General features: G+C 51.4%; 1 protein-coding gene across 1 annotated transcript in view; it reads left to right on the plus strand.

Annotated features, from left to right (window-relative positions):
• ITSN1 (intersectin 1) overlaps positions 1–17,033 on the plus strand; it is a 112,596-nt gene extending 95,563 nt beyond the window's left edge. Inside the window, exons 29-39 of the mRNA XM_058800341.1 lie at positions 4,758–4,879; positions 5,959–6,065; positions 7,565–7,748; positions 8,678–8,776; positions 9,527–9,694; positions 11,068–11,280; positions 11,743–11,864; positions 12,967–13,049; positions 13,151–13,234; positions 13,728–13,901; positions 14,905–17,033. Of these exons, the coding sequence (XP_058656324.1) occupies positions 4,758–4,879; positions 5,959–6,065; positions 7,565–7,748; positions 8,678–8,776; positions 9,527–9,694; positions 11,068–11,280; positions 11,743–11,864; positions 12,967–13,049; positions 13,151–13,234; positions 13,728–13,901; positions 14,905–15,053 (1,505 nt within the window). The 3' untranslated portion in view covers positions 15,054–17,033. The remainder of the gene's footprint in view (positions 1–4,757; positions 4,880–5,958; positions 6,066–7,564; positions 7,749–8,677; positions 8,777–9,526; positions 9,695–11,067; positions 11,281–11,742; positions 11,865–12,966; positions 13,050–13,150; positions 13,235–13,727; positions 13,902–14,904) is intronic.
• Positions 17,034–17,468: the final 435 nt, after the last annotated feature.

Below are 17,468 nucleotides of genomic sequence, written 5' to 3' on the forward strand. Positions count from 1 at the left end.
CTGCTCCCTGGGTGCTGTCAGGTCACAGGAGCAGAGATCAGAGCTGTGCCTCTACCAAATGAAAGTGAAAAAAATGATAAAATGCTGTTTGAAAAGAGGTTGGAACATTTAAAATGCTGCATTTGGCTCCCACATTGCTGGTTCCAAGTGAAGTGCCTGCACAGCACATTCAGTATTTGTGATTTCCCTGTGGAAAGGGCTGTGCTGTCCCCTCTGCTTGGACCTGTGGCTGCTGCTGTGACTCTGCTGCTCCTGTGCCCTGAGTGCCAGGGGCTCAATCAGACACCTGGGGCACAACCCAGGGGTGAGCTTTGCTTTCCCGATGTGTTCTGAACCCCTCCAGGCCTCGCTTAACCCTGTGATTTACATTTTTGGAGGCATTCTTGCCCTCCCATGTGGGATTTTACTGTCCCCAAGCAGCCTCTGGAGAGGGATTGGTAGAAGCAGTGGCTCTGGAGTGGTTGAGGTTGGAGCCCCAGCAGTGAGCACATCCTCAGTGCCACATCCAAACCTCTGAACACTCCGGAGAGGGCAATGCCACCCCTAAATAGTGCTGCAAGCTTTGCCAGTGGCACTGCCAGGTTTGTTTGCAGCTCCTTCCCTGCAGCTCAGAGGGAAGTGCTGTGCTCTGACAGGAACTGGACACACTGGTCTGCTTGAGAAATCCCAGACCTGCTGAAATGATTGAAAACAGCTGAGAAAAGGGGTTGGGTATTGCAGATGGAGAGATCAGTTTGATCCCAATGTCCTCACCAAACACCTGGGGTGGCCTCTCAGTGGAGGGTCCATCCCAGGAGATTTAAGGGGAATTGGTTGCATCTGAAACAGGTGCTAAGAAAGCTGAATGGTGAAATGCTGTGATTTAAATAACTCAGCACTGAGAACCCTGGAGGGCTGTGCCCAGTTCTGCTCCTGCAGGAGAGCCCTGGAGGGGCTGGAGCGTGTCCAGGGCAGGGAACGGAGCTGGGAAGGGGCTGCAGAATCCCTGAGGAGCTGGGAAGGGGCTGCAGAATCCCTGAGGAGCTGGAAGGGGCTGCAGAATCCCTGAGGAGCTGGGAAGGGGCTGCAGAATCCCTGAGGGAGCTGGGAAGGGGCTGCAGAATCCCTGAGGAGCTGGAAGGGGCTGCAGAATCCCTGAGGAGCTGGAAGGGGCTGCAGAATCCCTGAGGAGCTGGGAAGGGGCTGCAGAATCCCTGAGGAGCTGGAAGGGGCTGCAGAATCCCTGAGGAGCTGGAAGGGGCTGGGGCTGGAGCAAAGGAGGCTCAGGGGCCCTCGTGGCTCTGCACAAGTCCCTGCCAGGAGGGCACAGCCGGGGGGGTCGGGCTCTGCTCCAGGGAACAGGGACAGGAGCAGAGGGAGCGGCCTCAGGCCGGGCCAGGGCAGGCTCAGCTGGGACAGCAGCAGCAATTTGCCCATGGAAAGGGAGCTCAGGCCTTGGCAGGGGCTGCCCAGGGAGCTTTGCAGTGCCCATCCCTGCAGGTGTGCCCTGGAGGTGGCACTGAGTGCTCTGGGCTGGGCACAAGGTGGGCACAGCTGGCACTGCATGGGCTGGCAGGGCTGTGCCAGCCCCAGGGATTTGGGATCTGTGGATAATTTACCTGAGTGAAGGGCTGCTCTCCTGGGGTGTTGTTCCCTTCTGAAGCATTTTCTGGAAAACTCCAAACTGTGAGATCACTTTTGCCTGCTCCTGATCCCTCTATCAGGACAGATCCCTCTCTCCTGTGCCCTGGTCACCACAGCCTGGGCCAGCTCGAGGCTTACAGGGAAATCTGGAAGTGGCACTGCTTAGAAATGACATGAAATCAAAAGGGATCAGCAGCTGTGGCCATGGATGAGGATCTGTGATTTCCACAGCAGAAGCTCCCGTCCCAAAAAGCAGCATCTTGGTTTAGGCTCAGTGTTTGTGTTGGGAGACCCAGATCTTCAGGGCTGACTTTGTAAGGAAGAGGAACAACATCTTTACTCTGTGCAAAGGATGTGAAATGATTTTTTACATTTCTGGAGCCCACTAATCTGCAGGAACTGTGGTGCTGGGAGGTCAAGGCACAGATTTGCAGTTCCAGCATTTGTCTGTGGGTTCTCCAAGTCCAGCCAGAATGGCAGAAATCATGGATTCACCCTCCTGAGAACAACCAAGTTCATTATTGTCATTTCCCCATCCTTCCCTGGCTTTCCTGGATTGAAGCAAAAATTCCCAGAGCAGCTGGGGCTGCCCCTGCACCCCTGGCAGTGCCCAAGGCCAGGCTGGACACTGGGGACAGTGGGAGGTGTCCCTGCCAGGGCAGGGGTGGCACTGGGTGGGCTCTGGGGTCCCTCCATCCCAAACCATTCCAGGACTCTGATCTGTGGAATCCAGTTCACCAAAGTTCTTTGGCATCCATGAAGAACGAGCCAGACATCTCCACCTGGAAAGGAATCAGTTCTTCTTCAGTGTTCTTCATACAAAGACAAGAAAAGTCCCTGCACTTGTGCACCTCACCAAGAAATCTCCTACCAGGAAAGTCTCTCTGGGATGTTCTGCTCACATTTGGGTGCCTTTTTTCCCCAAATACTTCAAAAGCAGAGTGTTTCAGTGGTTCAGAGCAGCCATTCACAGCCCAGCTGGCTGCCAAGGGAGCCACTAAAATGCTCCGTTATTCAAAATGTCAGTGCTCCCTCCAAGGGCTTGGTGCTTGGAAATCACCTTCAGGCCAAGGATTTTGAACATCTTTGAAGAAGAACTTCCCCAAGGAAAAGTAATTAAACACTTGTTTCTCTTCTAATGAAGCACTGGGAGAGCTGGGGCTGTTCCTCAGACCTGTGGTTTACTTGGTACCAAAGAAGCTGCTCTGAAATCAGACATTTATTGTACAGAGATGGAACTTCTGGCCTTTGGAAGGGGCCAAAATCCATTGTTTTGGCACAAAGATGATATTTCTCCACATCTGCTTTTCATTCCAAGCAAAGTTTCGATTGCCCTTTGTGGAGGGCTGTGACATCCTGTGTCTCAAGGGAGCACTGTCAGTGTCACTGTGCTTCCCACCTGATCCCAGCTCCCAACTCCAGAGTCAGAGAGGAAACAACCCTGGCTGGCTGTGTCTCCTGTTCTGGATTTGTTTCATTTGGTTTGGTTTGGGCTTTGCTTTTTGGTTTTGCTTTGTTGGTTTTGTTTGGTTTTTTGTTTTGGTTTGGTTTGGGGTTTTTTGTTATTTTTAAGTCAAATCCATCATTCCCCTTTCAGAAGCACAGATCAGTTAAAGCAGATGTTGCTGGTGTTCCATGGAAATATTGGTGATACACCTGGATCTGCCCAGTGGCATTGTCTGAGCTCCCTTCAGGAAACTAAAAGTGCAGGAAATACTCCCTAAGTGTTAACTTAATGTGCAAAGAACTGAAAGAGTTCCCTGGGGTCTGATATTTCCATGAGGAAAGTTTGTTTTCATGGGGAATATACTGAATTTGCTGAGGGTGAGGGAAAGAATTCAACTGGAGAATTTTGGTTGTGTGAAAATAGTTGAATAGATCATTTTTAGAGCCAGACATTTTCCGCCTTTTAGAAATCAACTTTGCTTTTTGAAATGCATTGTGTTTTATGCAGAAAAGTAGCAAAACCTGGAAGAAAACATTCTGTGCTCCAGTCTCAGAAGAACTTAATTAAGCTCAGCTGAAAAATAATGGCCTATAGAAGAAAGAATGGAATTAAATGTTCTGTCTATTTCAGAGTAGAAAAGAAAATTCAAGATTGTGGAACTGATATAAAACCCCTCCCATGTGAGGGGATCAGTGCAAGGGAGGTTTGCAGCAGTGAAAGGACAGAGCTGATGGCAGAGGAGCTCTCAGTGCCAGCCTTTTCCTGTGCTTGAAACAGAGAGGAGAACAAAATCCACCCTTGGCTCGGCCCTGACATCAGTGGGATCTGCAGTGGCCTTGGCACGTCCTGGCTCAGGCCCTTCAAATGTTTGGGAGCAGTTTTATGGAAGTGTGGAGGAGTGCAGGGGCCCTGCAGGCCCTTCTGGAGCAGCATTTCTGTGAGCAGAGGGGCCAAGTGAACCCGAATATGGAGCACCCATCATTCCAAAGTGCCCTCGAAGCTTTAGGGACCTGCAGCTCCTCCCTGATTCCCTCTGGGATGTCTCTGTGTTTTCCTCACACCACACAGAGTCCTTCCCCCTTTTCCCTGCCAGCCATCCCTGTGGCATTGGAATGGCACAGCCCAAGGGCTCCAGGGAGAGCCTGGGAATGGGCAGGCAGAGGTGAGGGAGAAGTTAAACGTGGCCACCAGGGAGGAGATCACACACAGAGATGGCCTTTGTTGTAATAAATAAAAAATGTGCTAAATGGAATGTTTGGAGTCCCTGAGAGATGGAGCTTTGCTGGGGCTGTGCCGTGTGAGCAGCAATGGATGAGCAGGGCAGGCAGCAGTGCAGCTCCTGCAGAGCTGCTGTGGCTGCCCCACTGTGGGTCCCTGTGCCCCCAGCCCCGCTGAAGATCTCTGTGCCCCCAGCCCCACTGGAGAAGCCCAGGTGTGGTCCCTGTGCCCCCAGCCCCACTGGAGAAGCCCAGGTGTGGTCCCTGTGCCCCCAGCCCCACTGGAGAAGCCCAGGTGTGGTCCCTGTGCCCCCAGCCCCACTGGAGAAGCCCAGGTGTGGTCCCTGTGCCCCCAGCCCCACTGAGGCCCCAGGTGTGGTCCCTGTGCCCCCAGCCCCACTGGAGAAGCCCCAGGTGTGGTCCCTGTGCCCCCAGCCCCACTGAGGCCCCTGTGCCGTTGTGTTTTGCAGGGTGTGCAGACCTGCACCTGCTGGACATGCTGACCCCCACGGAGAGGAAGAGGCAGGGCTACATCCACGAGCTCATCGTCACCGAGGAGAACTACGTGAACGACCTGCAGCTGGTGACAGAGGTGGGGCAGCCCCGGCCCTCCTCCCCCGGCCGCTGCAGAATCCCTGCACTGTGCAAAGTTCCTGCATTGTGCAGAATCCCTGCATTGTGCAAAGTTCCTGCATTGTGCAGAATTCCTGCACTGTGCAAAGTTCCTGCACTGGGCAAAATCCCTGCATTGTGCAGAATCCCTGCACTGTGCAAAGTTCCTGCATTGTGCAGAGTTCCTGCACTGTACAAAGTTCCTGCATTGTGCAGAATCCCTGCATTGTGCAGAATTCCTGCAGTTCACTGCCAACCTGCCTGCCTTGGGGTCTCAGCCCAGTCCTCCTTTGTCTGTATTGATACAGATATACAGATAGATACAGATGTACAGATACAGAGACAGAGATACAGATACACAGATACACAGATATACAGATACAGATATATAGATACAGTTACAGCTGTGGGTGGGTGCACACCATGGCAATCCCCCATGCTACCATCACCAAAATGCTGATCTTTGAAGTGTCATTTTTGCAAAGCCCTTTTGCTCCTGACTCTCAGTGTTCATTTCTCACGTACAAGTTGTGAAGCTTAAACAAATGTTCTGGAACGAGGCACATTCCCTACACTGTGAGGGGGCAGTGATACTGAGTGATAAATGAGCAGTGGGGCTCAGTTATCACTTCCCGGAATTGCCTTTACAGGTAGGAAAAAAGGAATTAGTACAGCCAACTATGGATGATACCTTTGGCAAAGAAGCAAAGTCCTTTTTTGAGGAAGAGTTCAAGATATGCAAAACTTGGGACTCTCAGAGAAATCAGATCTTCCACAGAAGAGTCCAAAGTAAAACCTATCTTCAGTTGCAGTATCAAAGGAATGCTGAGATCTTTTGCAGGAGATCTCCGCTAAAATTCCCAGGTTTCAAACAGATTATCCAGATCAGCATTAACACCAGCACCCCTACAAATTCAGAGTATTCCCTGTTAAAGCGCCCCGTACCTGAGGGTCTCCTTAGTCCCAGGCTTCCCAGGGAACACCACGGATGTCAGGGACAGGGGGTGCTGGCTCTGTCCTTACCCTGTGCACTCTAAATGGCCTCTTCTCACTCCCCAGATCTTCCAGAAACCACTGATGGAGTCAGAGCTGGTCACAGAAAAAGAAGTTGCCATGATTTTTGTGAATTGGAAGGAGCTGATTATGTGCAATATAAAACTACTGAAGTAAGTTGTTTTTTTTCCCCATACTTCACAAAACCAGAACCCTGGGCCTCTCCCCCTGCCTCTCCTTTTATCTGCATGAAAACATTTGCCACTTACACAAATCCTAACCAGAAGGGCCACGTGTTTCTCCTTGGAGGGAAAAAGCAAACTGGGGGCAGGGTTTGCTGTGAGCTGTTGGGAAGAACCCAGCATTTCTCTGCCCTTTGCACCCCCTTGGTTCCTGCTGCAGAAGGCAAATCCTCCTCTCCCCTGCAGAGCAGGGCTTGCCAAGGCTTTCCACAGGGCAGGACTTGCCCTGCCTGCTTCCAAAGGGTTTGTGCCCAGGGCATCCCTCTCCAAAGGCTCTGGGTGCTGCTGCCCCAATCACTGCCAGTGGGGACACAGTTAAACCTGCACCTTGATAGGCAAAAACATTATAAAGTTATTTTCTTTCCCTACCCAGCTGCTAATTTTCACTGAACCAGGGATTTTACAGCTTTGTAGAATCTCCTTTTTTTGTAAAATGTATTTGAAAATGGCCCACAAGTCGAAAAGTTGTGGCAGTGACAGGACAAGTGACAATGAACCTTTCCTTAGGACACCAGACTAAAAAGTGATGGGGTTTTCCCTGCCTCACTCACACATCAGTAATTCTCTTTCTAAGCCAATAGAAAAGGAAATTCCCCTCCTCTTCCTCTCACCTGTGATCTGGCATTGCATTAAAGTCAGGCAGCAGCTGGATCACAGGAGAGGGAAAGGTGTTGGCTGAGGGTGCAGCCTGGGTTATGTGGAAATCTAGGGCACCAGGAATATTTCTGTGTCTGCTCTGGGGTGCCCTGACCCTCATCCATGGAGAAAGTTTCCCAGACTTCAACATAGACTGGAATCCACAAAAGTGTGCAATAGATTATAGAGAGCAGTGTAGGTGCATCACTTGGTGAGAAATTGAGGGTTTGGGGTTTTTAGTCTGTTGTGGATGACAGCAAGATGGGGGGCACAGGGTGTTGTCCTGGGTTTCTTCTTCATGCTTCTTCCTCCTTCTTCTCCGTGGGTTTGGGTGGCATTTTGTAATTGGGCAGAAAAGTCCACATTGTGAGCTTCCAAAGATCAGTTATTGGGTTAAAAGGGAAAATAATCCAGGTGTCAGTTTTTCATTGGATAGTTCAGTCTTAAAGAGATTGTTGGCCATTTTGTGCCTTCTAATGAAAAGCTGCTGAACTCACAGCAGTGAGACTGTTTTACTGATAACAAATAATAAACACCTGAGTGTGAACATGAATTACTGTCCCAAGTGCCTTCAATCCAGACCCAGAGAAACCCACAAATGGTACTGCCACAGCTGGTGCCTCCAAGCAAAAGTAGCAGCTCAGTAAGAAGGAAATGTTCATTGTATCCCTGCAGTAAATCTTGTGCCTGGTGTATTTATGGTTCCCTGCGTTTCCCCAGTGAATAAGAACCACCCCTTTGTTCCATAACTGAGGAGTGGCTCTGTGTCCAACCCCTGCCCTGCTCCTGCCCAGGGCCCTGCGCGTGAGGAAGAAGATGTCGGGGGAGAAGATGCCGGTGAAGATGATCGGGGACATCCTGACGGCGCAGCTGCCGCACATGCAGCCCTACATCCGCTTCTGCAGCTGCCAGCTCAACGGCGCCGCCCTCATCCAGCAGAAAACCGACGAGGTGCCCGACTTCAAGGAGTTTGTCAAGGTGGGACAAGCAGCAGCCCCTGGGAACTCTGTGCATCTTCTCTTCCCACCTGGCTGAGCTGCTGAGCAAAGGAGGCAGCACCTCCTGTGAGGGCTGTGCCACTTCTGGGCCACCCTGGAGGGGCTGGAGCGTGTCCAGGGCAGGGAATGGAGCTGGAAGGGGCTGCAGAATCCCTGAGGAGCTGGAAGGGGCTGCAGAATCCCTGAGGGAGCTGGAAGGGGCTGCAGAATCCCTGAGGGAGCTGGAAGGGGCTGCAGAATCCCTGAGGAGCTGGAAGGGGCTGCAGAATCCCTGAGGAGCTGGGAAGGGGCTGCAGAATCCCTGAGGAGCTGGAAGGGGCTGCAGAATCCCTGAGGAGCTGGAAGGGGCTGCAGAATCCCTGAGGAGCTGGAAGGGGCTGCAGAATCCCTGAGGAGCTGGAAGGGGCTGGGGCTGGAGCAAAGGAGGCTCAGGGGCCCTCGTGGCTCTGCACAAGTCCCTGCCAGGAGGGCACAGCCGGGGGGGTCGGGCTCTGCTGCCTGTCCCAAGGAAAAGGAGAGGAAATGGCCTGAAATGGCACCAGGGGAGGTTCAAAATGGAGATTGGGAACATTTGTTTCCCTCACAGAGTGGTCAGGCCTTGGGCTGAGCTGCCCAGGGAGGTTTGAGTCACTGAATTGTCCCAGAGGAGTCTGGATGTGGCCCTTGGGGTGCTGCTGATGGGGCTGGGGTGGTACTGGGTGATCCTGAAGGGCTCCTCCAGCCCTGGTGATTCTGGAATTCTTGTCCAGACAAGGCAGGTGAAGGAATGTTGCACAAATCACCAGGAGTTCTCCTACTGATGTTGAGATTGGTGCTCATTTATTGCCTTCCTTTTTCCTTCCTTGGAGGAGCTCATATTTGGGGTTTAAAGCACCTGACTAACCAGATTTTCCCTCTCTAATGTTTCAGAGGTTAGCAATGGATCCTCGCTGTAAAGGAATGCCACTGTCAAGTTTTCTACTAAAGCCTATGCAACGGGTAACCAGATACCCACTAATCATCAAAAATGTACGTTCCTCTGCACACCTGGTGGGTTTGGTGCTGCTTTGCTTACACCTTAATGACAGGGTTGTTTCCTTATTTGTGTTAGGGTTTGTCACTGTGAGGTTCCTGATGTGCTGGGGAATGTGGGATGTGTCCTTTAATACTCGATTCCAGTATAGAAAATGGGATCATTCCTTGGACTTTGGCAAAGCTATTCCATATTTCCATTTGAAAAGAGCTGAAGCTTGCACCCAAAGAACCAGAGGCAGTGAGTGCTGAGGGAAGATTTAAAATTCAGATAACAGGAGCAACAAGACAACCTTGTGCTCATATTTGCCTTTCCCCTCAGTGCCATTCCCTCCCCACGGGCTGAGCCTGCATTGCTGCAGGTTCCCCCTGTGCTGATGCTGCTGGAGGATTTACAGCCCTTTCCTAACACTCCTACTTCTTGCTTAATGTTTCCCAACCCAAATAACACCATGGAGCATGGCCCAAGGCTTTCACAGGGGATTATGAATTGGCTGTTGGCATTTAGGGATTCCTTCAGCAGTCGTGGCTCCATTTCTGTATTTGGCTGTCAGAGGAGCCAGCAGTGTCCTGGCACAAAGGCTGTGCAGCAGGCCTGCACTCCAGCTGTTCCCAAATAGTGTTTGTCTCCCACTTCTCACGTCTGTCAAGGAGGAAAATAAACGTGGGGCTGGCTCTGCTGGCAGTGTGGGGCTGGCAGCTGAGCTGCGGTGCCAGGAGGCTGACGCTGCCTGCGCTTGTGTGCAGATCATAGAGAACACCCCCGAGAACCACCCTGACCACAGCCACCTGAAGCAGGCCCTGGAGAAGGCGGAGGAGCTGTGCTCGCAGGTGAACGAGGGCGTGCGCGAGAAGGAGAACTCGGACAGGCTGGAGTGGATCCAGGCCCACGTGCAGTGCGAGGGCCTCTCCGAGGTAACGGGGCTGCCCCGGGGACAGGGACACGGCAGCGCCGCCCCCTCCCCTGGCCCCTGTCCTGTCCCCTGGCCCCTCCTGGCCCCTGCACGCCGTCCTGGCTGCTGCTCGTGCTCCTGACCCTGCTTGGGTGCCTGGCTCCGGAGCAGTGCCGGGTTCAACGCTGCCATCTGCAACCAGCACTTCCCAGCTCTTTGTGGAGCAGTGCTCATGGGGCTGCTGCATCCCACCCCACTGACCACTATGGACTGCTTTGAAAACCAAATATTTAGAAATATTTTCTGTGATAAAGCTTTGTATACATTTGACAACTCAAGAATACTGATCAAGTCTCTGGAGACTTTACAGAGAGAACCCCTGCCTCCCATGCCATGTTACCTGATAAGTTTCTAGAAATATTGTGTTTGCATGTCCTGCAAAAGGAGGGAAGATATTCTGATGGCCTTCCTGTTGTTGGTGGAGGTAACAGAGGCAGACAGATCACAACTTGATTTTCAAAGTATGCACCATTCTAGAAGGTAAAAAATAATGAGCACTGGTTGGTTCATAAAGTAGAAAAATTGCATTTCACCTGAGGAAGTGTGACTGTTCTGGGAGAAGGATGGGTGTGACACTGTCAGCACATCCAGCTGTCTGCCAGCAGGAAAGTGGCTGCTTTCTCTTCTGTGGGTGGTGCCTGGCCCAGAACAGCAGCTCCACACCCTGCAGAGCCTGTGGTGCTCACTGCACCATAACAGCAGCAGCAGCAGCCCCAGCCAGGGCAGGAACAGCCAAGCCTCTCCTGTTTGTTTTCTGTCCAAGGGGTTGCCAGCCTGCCAAAGGAGCCCCTCCAGAGCCAGCTGCCCAGGCTGGGCCGAGCTGTGCCAAACCCTGGTGAAAACAAACCTGAAAATGGCACTTTAGGCACTGCTGATCCCTAACAAGGCCTGGCTGAGTCTGGGATTGTGCCAGTGGTCAGCAGCTCTCACTTGGGGTATTGTGGCCATCTGAAGTCCTCTGGGGTGTTGTAAGGGGTGAAATTCAAGCACAATTCAGAATGCAGCCCTAAAGGAAGCTCAGCCTGTGGAGAGGCCGTTGGCAGAGCTGCTGCTCATCCAGGGCAGGTGCCCTGGCTCAGTCCCACCCTGGAGGTGCATGTACATGGCCAGGGGGCACAGATGCTCGTGGCTTCCCCTGCCTGCCCAGCCCTGTGGCCTTCAGGGACTCTCCCAGAGCCCCCTGTGACTTGTGCTGCTTGTGGTGCTCGAGGCATGGCTGGTCATCCCTGCCACAGACTGGAACCAGGACTCAAAACTGTGTTTGGTCTCTTGCAGGGCAGCCCCGATTGTTTCACTTTATACAGTGCGTTGTTGTTCTTCTTCTACTTTTCGCAGCAACTCGTTTTTAATTCAGTTACAAACTGCTTGGGACCACGCAAGTTCCTGCACAGTGGGAAGCTCTATAAAGCCAAGAGTAACAAGGAGCTCTATGGTTTTCTCTTCAACGACTTCCTCCTCCTCACTCAGATCATAAAACCTCTTGGCTCTTCTGGCACAGACAAGGTCTTCAGCCCCAAGTCCAACCTGCAGTACAAAATGTATAAAACTGTGAGTGCTGCTCCGACGCGGGGATGGGGACAGGGCTCAGCAGCTCCATTCTGGGGGTGTGGGCAGGAGCCTTCCTAGAGAAGAGATTGAAAGCTTTGGGGTTCAGGGCTGATGGCAGGAAGGGCGGCTGTGGGCTCTAGGGAAATAGGAAAAGATGCTTTGTAGGTTTTGCTTGAATAAAACTCTTCCATGAGGGCTCGTGTGTTTGAGGGAGCAGAGGGAGAGCAGCGTTCACTGCTCTCTGGGGGAGGAAACTCTGCTGTGCTTGGCTCTCTCCAGGAGTGCCTCCAGGCTATGCAGGCACCTCTGTCTCTGTCAGCTTTTAAAATTTTCTGCAGAAATGTAGGAGGCAAAAGGGGGGAGATACTTGGGGCATGGAATAATCCTGCTGTGAGCTGATGTGTGCTGAATGCCCCTGTGCAGACTCCGCAGTACAACTTGAGCTCTGCTGATGTTTTACAGCCCATTTTCCTCAACGAGGTACTGGTAAAATTACCCACAGACCCTTCTGGAGATGAGCCCATCTTCCACATCTCCCACATTGACAGAGTCTACACACTGCGGGCTGAAAGCATTAATGAAAGGTAAGAGCCTTTGTGGGCCTTTAAAAAGTCTGGGAACTGTAGGATGGCAATGGTTGTGATGGAAACTTGCAGAGCACTCTCCAAGCTGGTTATTTTACAAGACTGGAAAATTCCTTTTTGGGATATGATGATCTGGCAAAGAGGGAGAAATAATGTTTCCTGAATTCCAGCTAGACCAGTGATGAAATGGCTGAGGGTGGATGTTCAGGCTGCATTCACATTTTACGGTGATGTGAAGAAGTCAAGAGATGCAATTCTATCTTCTGCTGCCACCTGGGATGGTGGATGGTGTCCCTGCCCATGGCAGGGAGCAGGACTGGGGGAGCTTTAGGATTCCCATCCCAAACCATGAATGTCCTGTGGAGCAACAGCTCTTCATTTGGGGTTCCAGAATTAATCCACAGCCTCCAGATTCTCCCATGTTTCCTTGCCTCAGGCTTCCTTGTATGTCACAGCAGTTCTTCAAAGCCCTTGAGGTCACTTTGTAGCCCTTCTGCCACCCTTTTTCTGTCAGCCTTCCCCTCAGCCTCCTTCAGGCACAGGCTGGGAGTGCTGAGATGGACTCAGTTGTCCATGTGGGTCCCTTCCAACTCAGGATGTTCTGTGACTCTTAACCATGAAATGGTTTCTCAGAAGGGCCCATTCACCACCCATGGACTTCCCAGGTTATGCTTTTAAAGCCCTGAGAGTCAGAAGAGTTGGGTTGGAAATCTCAGGGACCAAGGACAGTGGCCACCTCAGCAGCAGCAGCGTCTTGGACCTCCTGGCTCCAAGAAATCAGTTTATTTCAGGAAAACAAGAGGCTGGATGAAAGCAAACCTGTTCTTGAGACCTTTTGTTTTCTCACCAAGCATCTCCTGCTCATGGGTCTCTTGTGCTTTCTCTGTGTGCTGGAGTTTGCTGCCTTGGGATGGTTTCATTCTGCAGGTGCTGAATTCCAGTAAAATCCCTTCCAGGCAGACAGCTGTGGGATGGTGGAGCCTGGGATGGGGCCAGGGCCTTGACTGGGAAGGAGGGACAGCTTTAGTTTTGTCAGCTGTGCTCCAGCAGGGAAAAACAGGAATGGTATTTTGCAACTTTTTTTTCTCCTTTCCTTCTGAAGGACTGCCTGGGTTCAGAAGATCAAAGCTGCTTCAGAACTTTACATAGAGACTGAAAAGAAGAAGAGGGAAAAGGCCTACTTAGGTACAGCATAGGATGTGGGGGGGTCTCATCTTCTGTGGAAAAGTCCCTGGGCAGGAAAATCCACTGGTGACATTTCTCTCTGCTCTCCTGTTCCACCACAGTTCGCTCTCAGAGGGCAACAGGCATCGGGAGGCTGATGGTGAATGTTGTTGAAGGCATTGAGCTGAAACCCTGCAGGTCCCACGGTGAGTGCCTTGGCTTTCCTTGCTCCATCCAGGGGACATTCCCATTTGCCAGCCTAACTCTGCAGGGGCTCTGTCCCAGACATGATTTTGTTAAATGGCGTGGGTTTAATGAAGGTAAAATAGGCAGAGGTGACTTTGATGTGGGTTTAATGAAGGTATAATAGGCAGAGGTGACTTTGTACAGCTGAACCACAGTCCTGCAGTTGTCCTGCATGAGGCTTTTGTTTCAGGCTGGCTTCGTTTCCACCACACAAGCCATAAAGTCCTGAAGGGAAGGGTGGAGGGTGCTCAGCACCCAGCAGAGCAGAGTATTCACTGTGATGGTGATATAGCCCATTACAGAGGCAGTGAAGCAGAGCTGGGACGGGGCCAGGGGCCTGGTGTGCCAAGGTCTGTCCCAGCTCAGGTGGCTGTTGGAGCAGAAGGAAGCTCAGGAGCAGGAGCACGCAGCTAACAAAGCCCCGCTCGTTCCTGTTTGTTCCCATCTTCCCAGGAAAGAGCAACCCCTACTGCGAGGTGACCATGGGCTCCCAGTGCCACATCACCAAGACCATCCAGGACACCCTCAATCCCAAGTGGAATTCCAACTGCCAGTTCTTCATCAAGGACCTGGAGCAGGATGTGCTGTGCATCACGGTGTTCGAGCGGGACCAGTTCTCCCCGGATGGTGCGTACAGAGCTGCCCCTGCCAAGGGCGTTTGCAGAGCTCTTTTTTGAGGAGGAGCATTCCTGCTGAGGGAAAGCAGAGGGAATGGGCTGGGCTGGGACATGATCTTTAAAGATACCCCAGATTTGACCCTCTTTGCATAGGAGGAGTCAACCTCACCTCGCTCCACACAGTATCAGCACAAAAAGCATGCAGCTCCCTCTGGGTTTTGAGAGTTCCTTTTCTTGTGCAGTTGACAACTAAAATGTGATTTGTAATTCTGCTGAGACTCCAGGAAGCTCTGGATGCTGCTTGCACACCAATGGGTTCAGGCAGGAGGAAGAGAAATTACTTTGAGTTCCTGTTATATGCAATAACAGCAGCAAAAATGAGCCCAGGATCCCAAACCCAACAGTTTGGCTTGGAAAGGACCTTAAAGATCATCCAGTCTCAGCCTCTTCCACTATCCCACATTGCTCCAAGCCCCATCCAGACTGGCCTTGAACACTTCCAGCGCTGGGGATTCCACAGCCTCTCTCATTCTTATTTCCTAAGCTGGGATGAGCATGTGGAGCATCACAGGTGTATTCTGGAGTCACAATCTCAGGCAGTGTTTGGGTAGGACTGGTACTGGCTCATTGACCTCGTTGCGGGCTGATGACCTGCTTGGGTCTGCTCTGTCATCTCCAACAGGTTCACCCTCAGGTTTAACTGAGAACTTTGGCCTTTAGCCTTATTTTATATCATAAAATCGAGAAGTCCCTGAGGCAAGACAGCTGTGAATTCCATAGTGGGTTTTTCCACTCCTGGGCCCATTTAGTTTTAATGCTGCTGCTGCTGCTGTATAACATGGTCTGGCTGGATGCCCTGCTATGCAGCTTGGCAGCCTTTGGCCCCCTTCAAGTGCACAACTAGAGTAGGACTGAAGGCTTGTTTTCTCTTTGGCTGTGTGTGGGTGGAAGTTCAGGTCCTTGTGCAGGCCCTGGTTCCCCTTTCCTGAGCACGCTGTGTTTCTGCATTCCAGACTTTTTGGGCAGGACAGAGATCCGTGTGGCAGACATCAAGAAGGATCAGGGTTCCAAGGGACCAGTTACAAAGTGTCTCCTTCTGCACGAAGTCCCCACGGGAGAGATCGTGGTGCGCCTGGACCTGCAGCTGTTCGATGAGCCTTAGGAGAGAGGGGCCAAAGTCAGAATTGAGCCAGAGGTCACTGCAGGAGGTGTCTGCAGAAGCTGTCACCGAGTCCTTGCTGGTGTGGCATGAAACTACTGCTCGCCCTTCACGCGTCAGAGGGTTATCAAAGCAAACAGGAGCAGCTTTGTGCCTTGATAATTCTCACTGAACACACGAATCCCAATTTAGTGAGGAGATCTCCCTCAATCTCCCTGTGTGGAACTTGGCGTTGGTTTCCTGGGCTGGTGAAACAACCCTGTTGTTCCTTGTGCTGCAGTGGGGATAGCTGGCAAAACACATGGGTGGCTGTGCTTGCTCCAGCTGCCCTGCTCTTTGATTCCTGTGGAGGAGGCAGTGTGGGTGTGTTTTGGAGGCTTTCGAGGGTTTTCCCCTTCAGGAGTTCTGTGCCTATTGCCTAGCAGAGTGGTGTGTAAAAGTGAGTGAATGGAAGGAGCAGTTTTGCAGCAGGAAGATCTCTGAAGGTCTTCATGATGGTACTGAAAAGACTTAGAAAATAAATAGTCTATATCTATAAACAGAGAAGATTCTATTAACATACCACTTCATGACTCGTGTTGCCCCTGAAAATAAAAGCTGTCCAGGCCTTCTGCACAAGGATGAATTGCACTCCAGAAGAGTCCAGCCCTGGGTCCCTGTGGGAGTTGCTGTTGTCCCCAGGGCTGTAAGTGCTGGGGCAGGAAGCCAAGGGTGAGGCACAGAGTCCTGCTGGTGTCGTGTCTCCCTCCCAGCTGCTCCTTCACTGCTGCTGCTCCCAGGCCGAGCCTCCCCTGCAGTGGGGGAGAAGAAACAACCGTGGTTCCAGCTCAGGAAGGGAAGGTCCAGCCTGCAGGGCCTGGTGTGCACAGCAGTGGGCAGTGCCCAGGTACGGAGCTGAGCTGAGCTCTCCTGTGTGCAGCCAGGGCACGGGGGCTCAGGGCATCCCACGGGGCAGCTGCTGGGTGTCACCAGAGAGCTCGTGGTGCTCTGCAGAGTGGGGAGCCCAAAGCCATCCGGGGAACGCAGGGCTCTCCATCCCTTTCACTCCATGGATAACAGCGTCCAGGCCCACGTCCCTGTTTGGCAGAGCTCCCGGGCACAACGTCTGCTTTCCCTCAGGCGCACGTGTGAGTGCCCTGCTGAGCCTGGACTCGGGGAACAAAACATCCCTGAGAGTCAAATTCCTCTTTGTTCTGCTTGGATTCCTTTTGTTCATGCCCTGCCACGCATCCACTGGTATTTTTGTAAGGACTTCATTCCGGATGGGAGGTGCCAGCCCGTGTCATTCGCATGTGAACGTTCTGTGGAGCTGTTGTTAGGTTTTGGTGTTCCTTGCATGTCCTTTCAGTACTGGTTCCCACCTCTCCTGTGTCGGCGGTGTTCTCTAGCACTCCAAGTCTTATTGGTTTCCATTAGGAAATTAGGATATATCCATAACAGGTAGGTAGATCAGTATGGTAATAAGTGTAAACTGTGCTGGGAAGTGTCTGTGTATTATAATTTCCTAAAAGACCACTGTAATGTTTCAAGCAATGGGAAGGAAAAAAATGTATGTTGGAGGGACAACAAAGTTTACATTTCATACTTTTCAGAATCGCTTTATTATTTATTTATTGAAGATAGTGTAGAATTTTGTATCAGAAATGACAGACATACTTATGTATTTTTTGAAACAAAACAGAGATACACACTTTAGTTAGAAACTTTCAACTGACCACATTTTAGAGGGAGTGTGACTTCCTAGGCATGCGTTTGTTTACCACTAACTGGCTGAAAACACAATTAAGAGAACTTTAAGTTTCTATTTTTCAATGTTGTTAAGAAAATTGTTTCAATTAAAATATGTAAATAGTACTAAACCCATGCTTTCCTAATTCCATATCAATACATTTTATTAAATATAATGTATATGAAAATACACATTGTTGTGGTAGGATAAAAAAAGTGATAAAATCTATTACTGGAGTACCATTAAATGTCATTGTCTAACCTTTTATTGCTGTCCTAATTTTACTCAGTGCTGCCAACAGGGTGAAAATTAATTTCAGTGTTTCACAAGTAGCATCACTTTGTTTGTTAATAGTGTCATTTCACCAGCATCAATTACAGTGACAGCTGAACTGGCCAACAGGACAAAAAAATCTCATGGCTGGAATGCAGGAACCTTGGGCAGGGTTTGGAGGGAGCCCCAAGGAGCTGCACCTGCCTGAGGCTCCTTTGGTGCTGGAAGTGGGGGACCCTTCACTCAGGGGCCCCTCTCAGACTGAAACCCATGTCACGGACATCAGAGAATCCCAGAATGGTTTGGGTTGGGAGGGACCTCAAAGCCCACCCAGTGCCAGCCCTGCCATGGCAGGGACACCTCCCACTGTCCCAGGCTGCTCCAGCCCCAGCCTACCTTGGGCACTGCCAGGGCAG

The sequence above is a fragment of the Ammospiza caudacuta genome, chromosome 2, assembly GCF_027887145.1.
Source record: "Ammospiza caudacuta isolate bAmmCau1 chromosome 2, bAmmCau1.pri, whole genome shotgun sequence".
NCBI classification, from domain to species: domain Eukaryota; kingdom Metazoa; phylum Chordata; class Aves; order Passeriformes; family Passerellidae; genus Ammospiza; species Ammospiza caudacuta.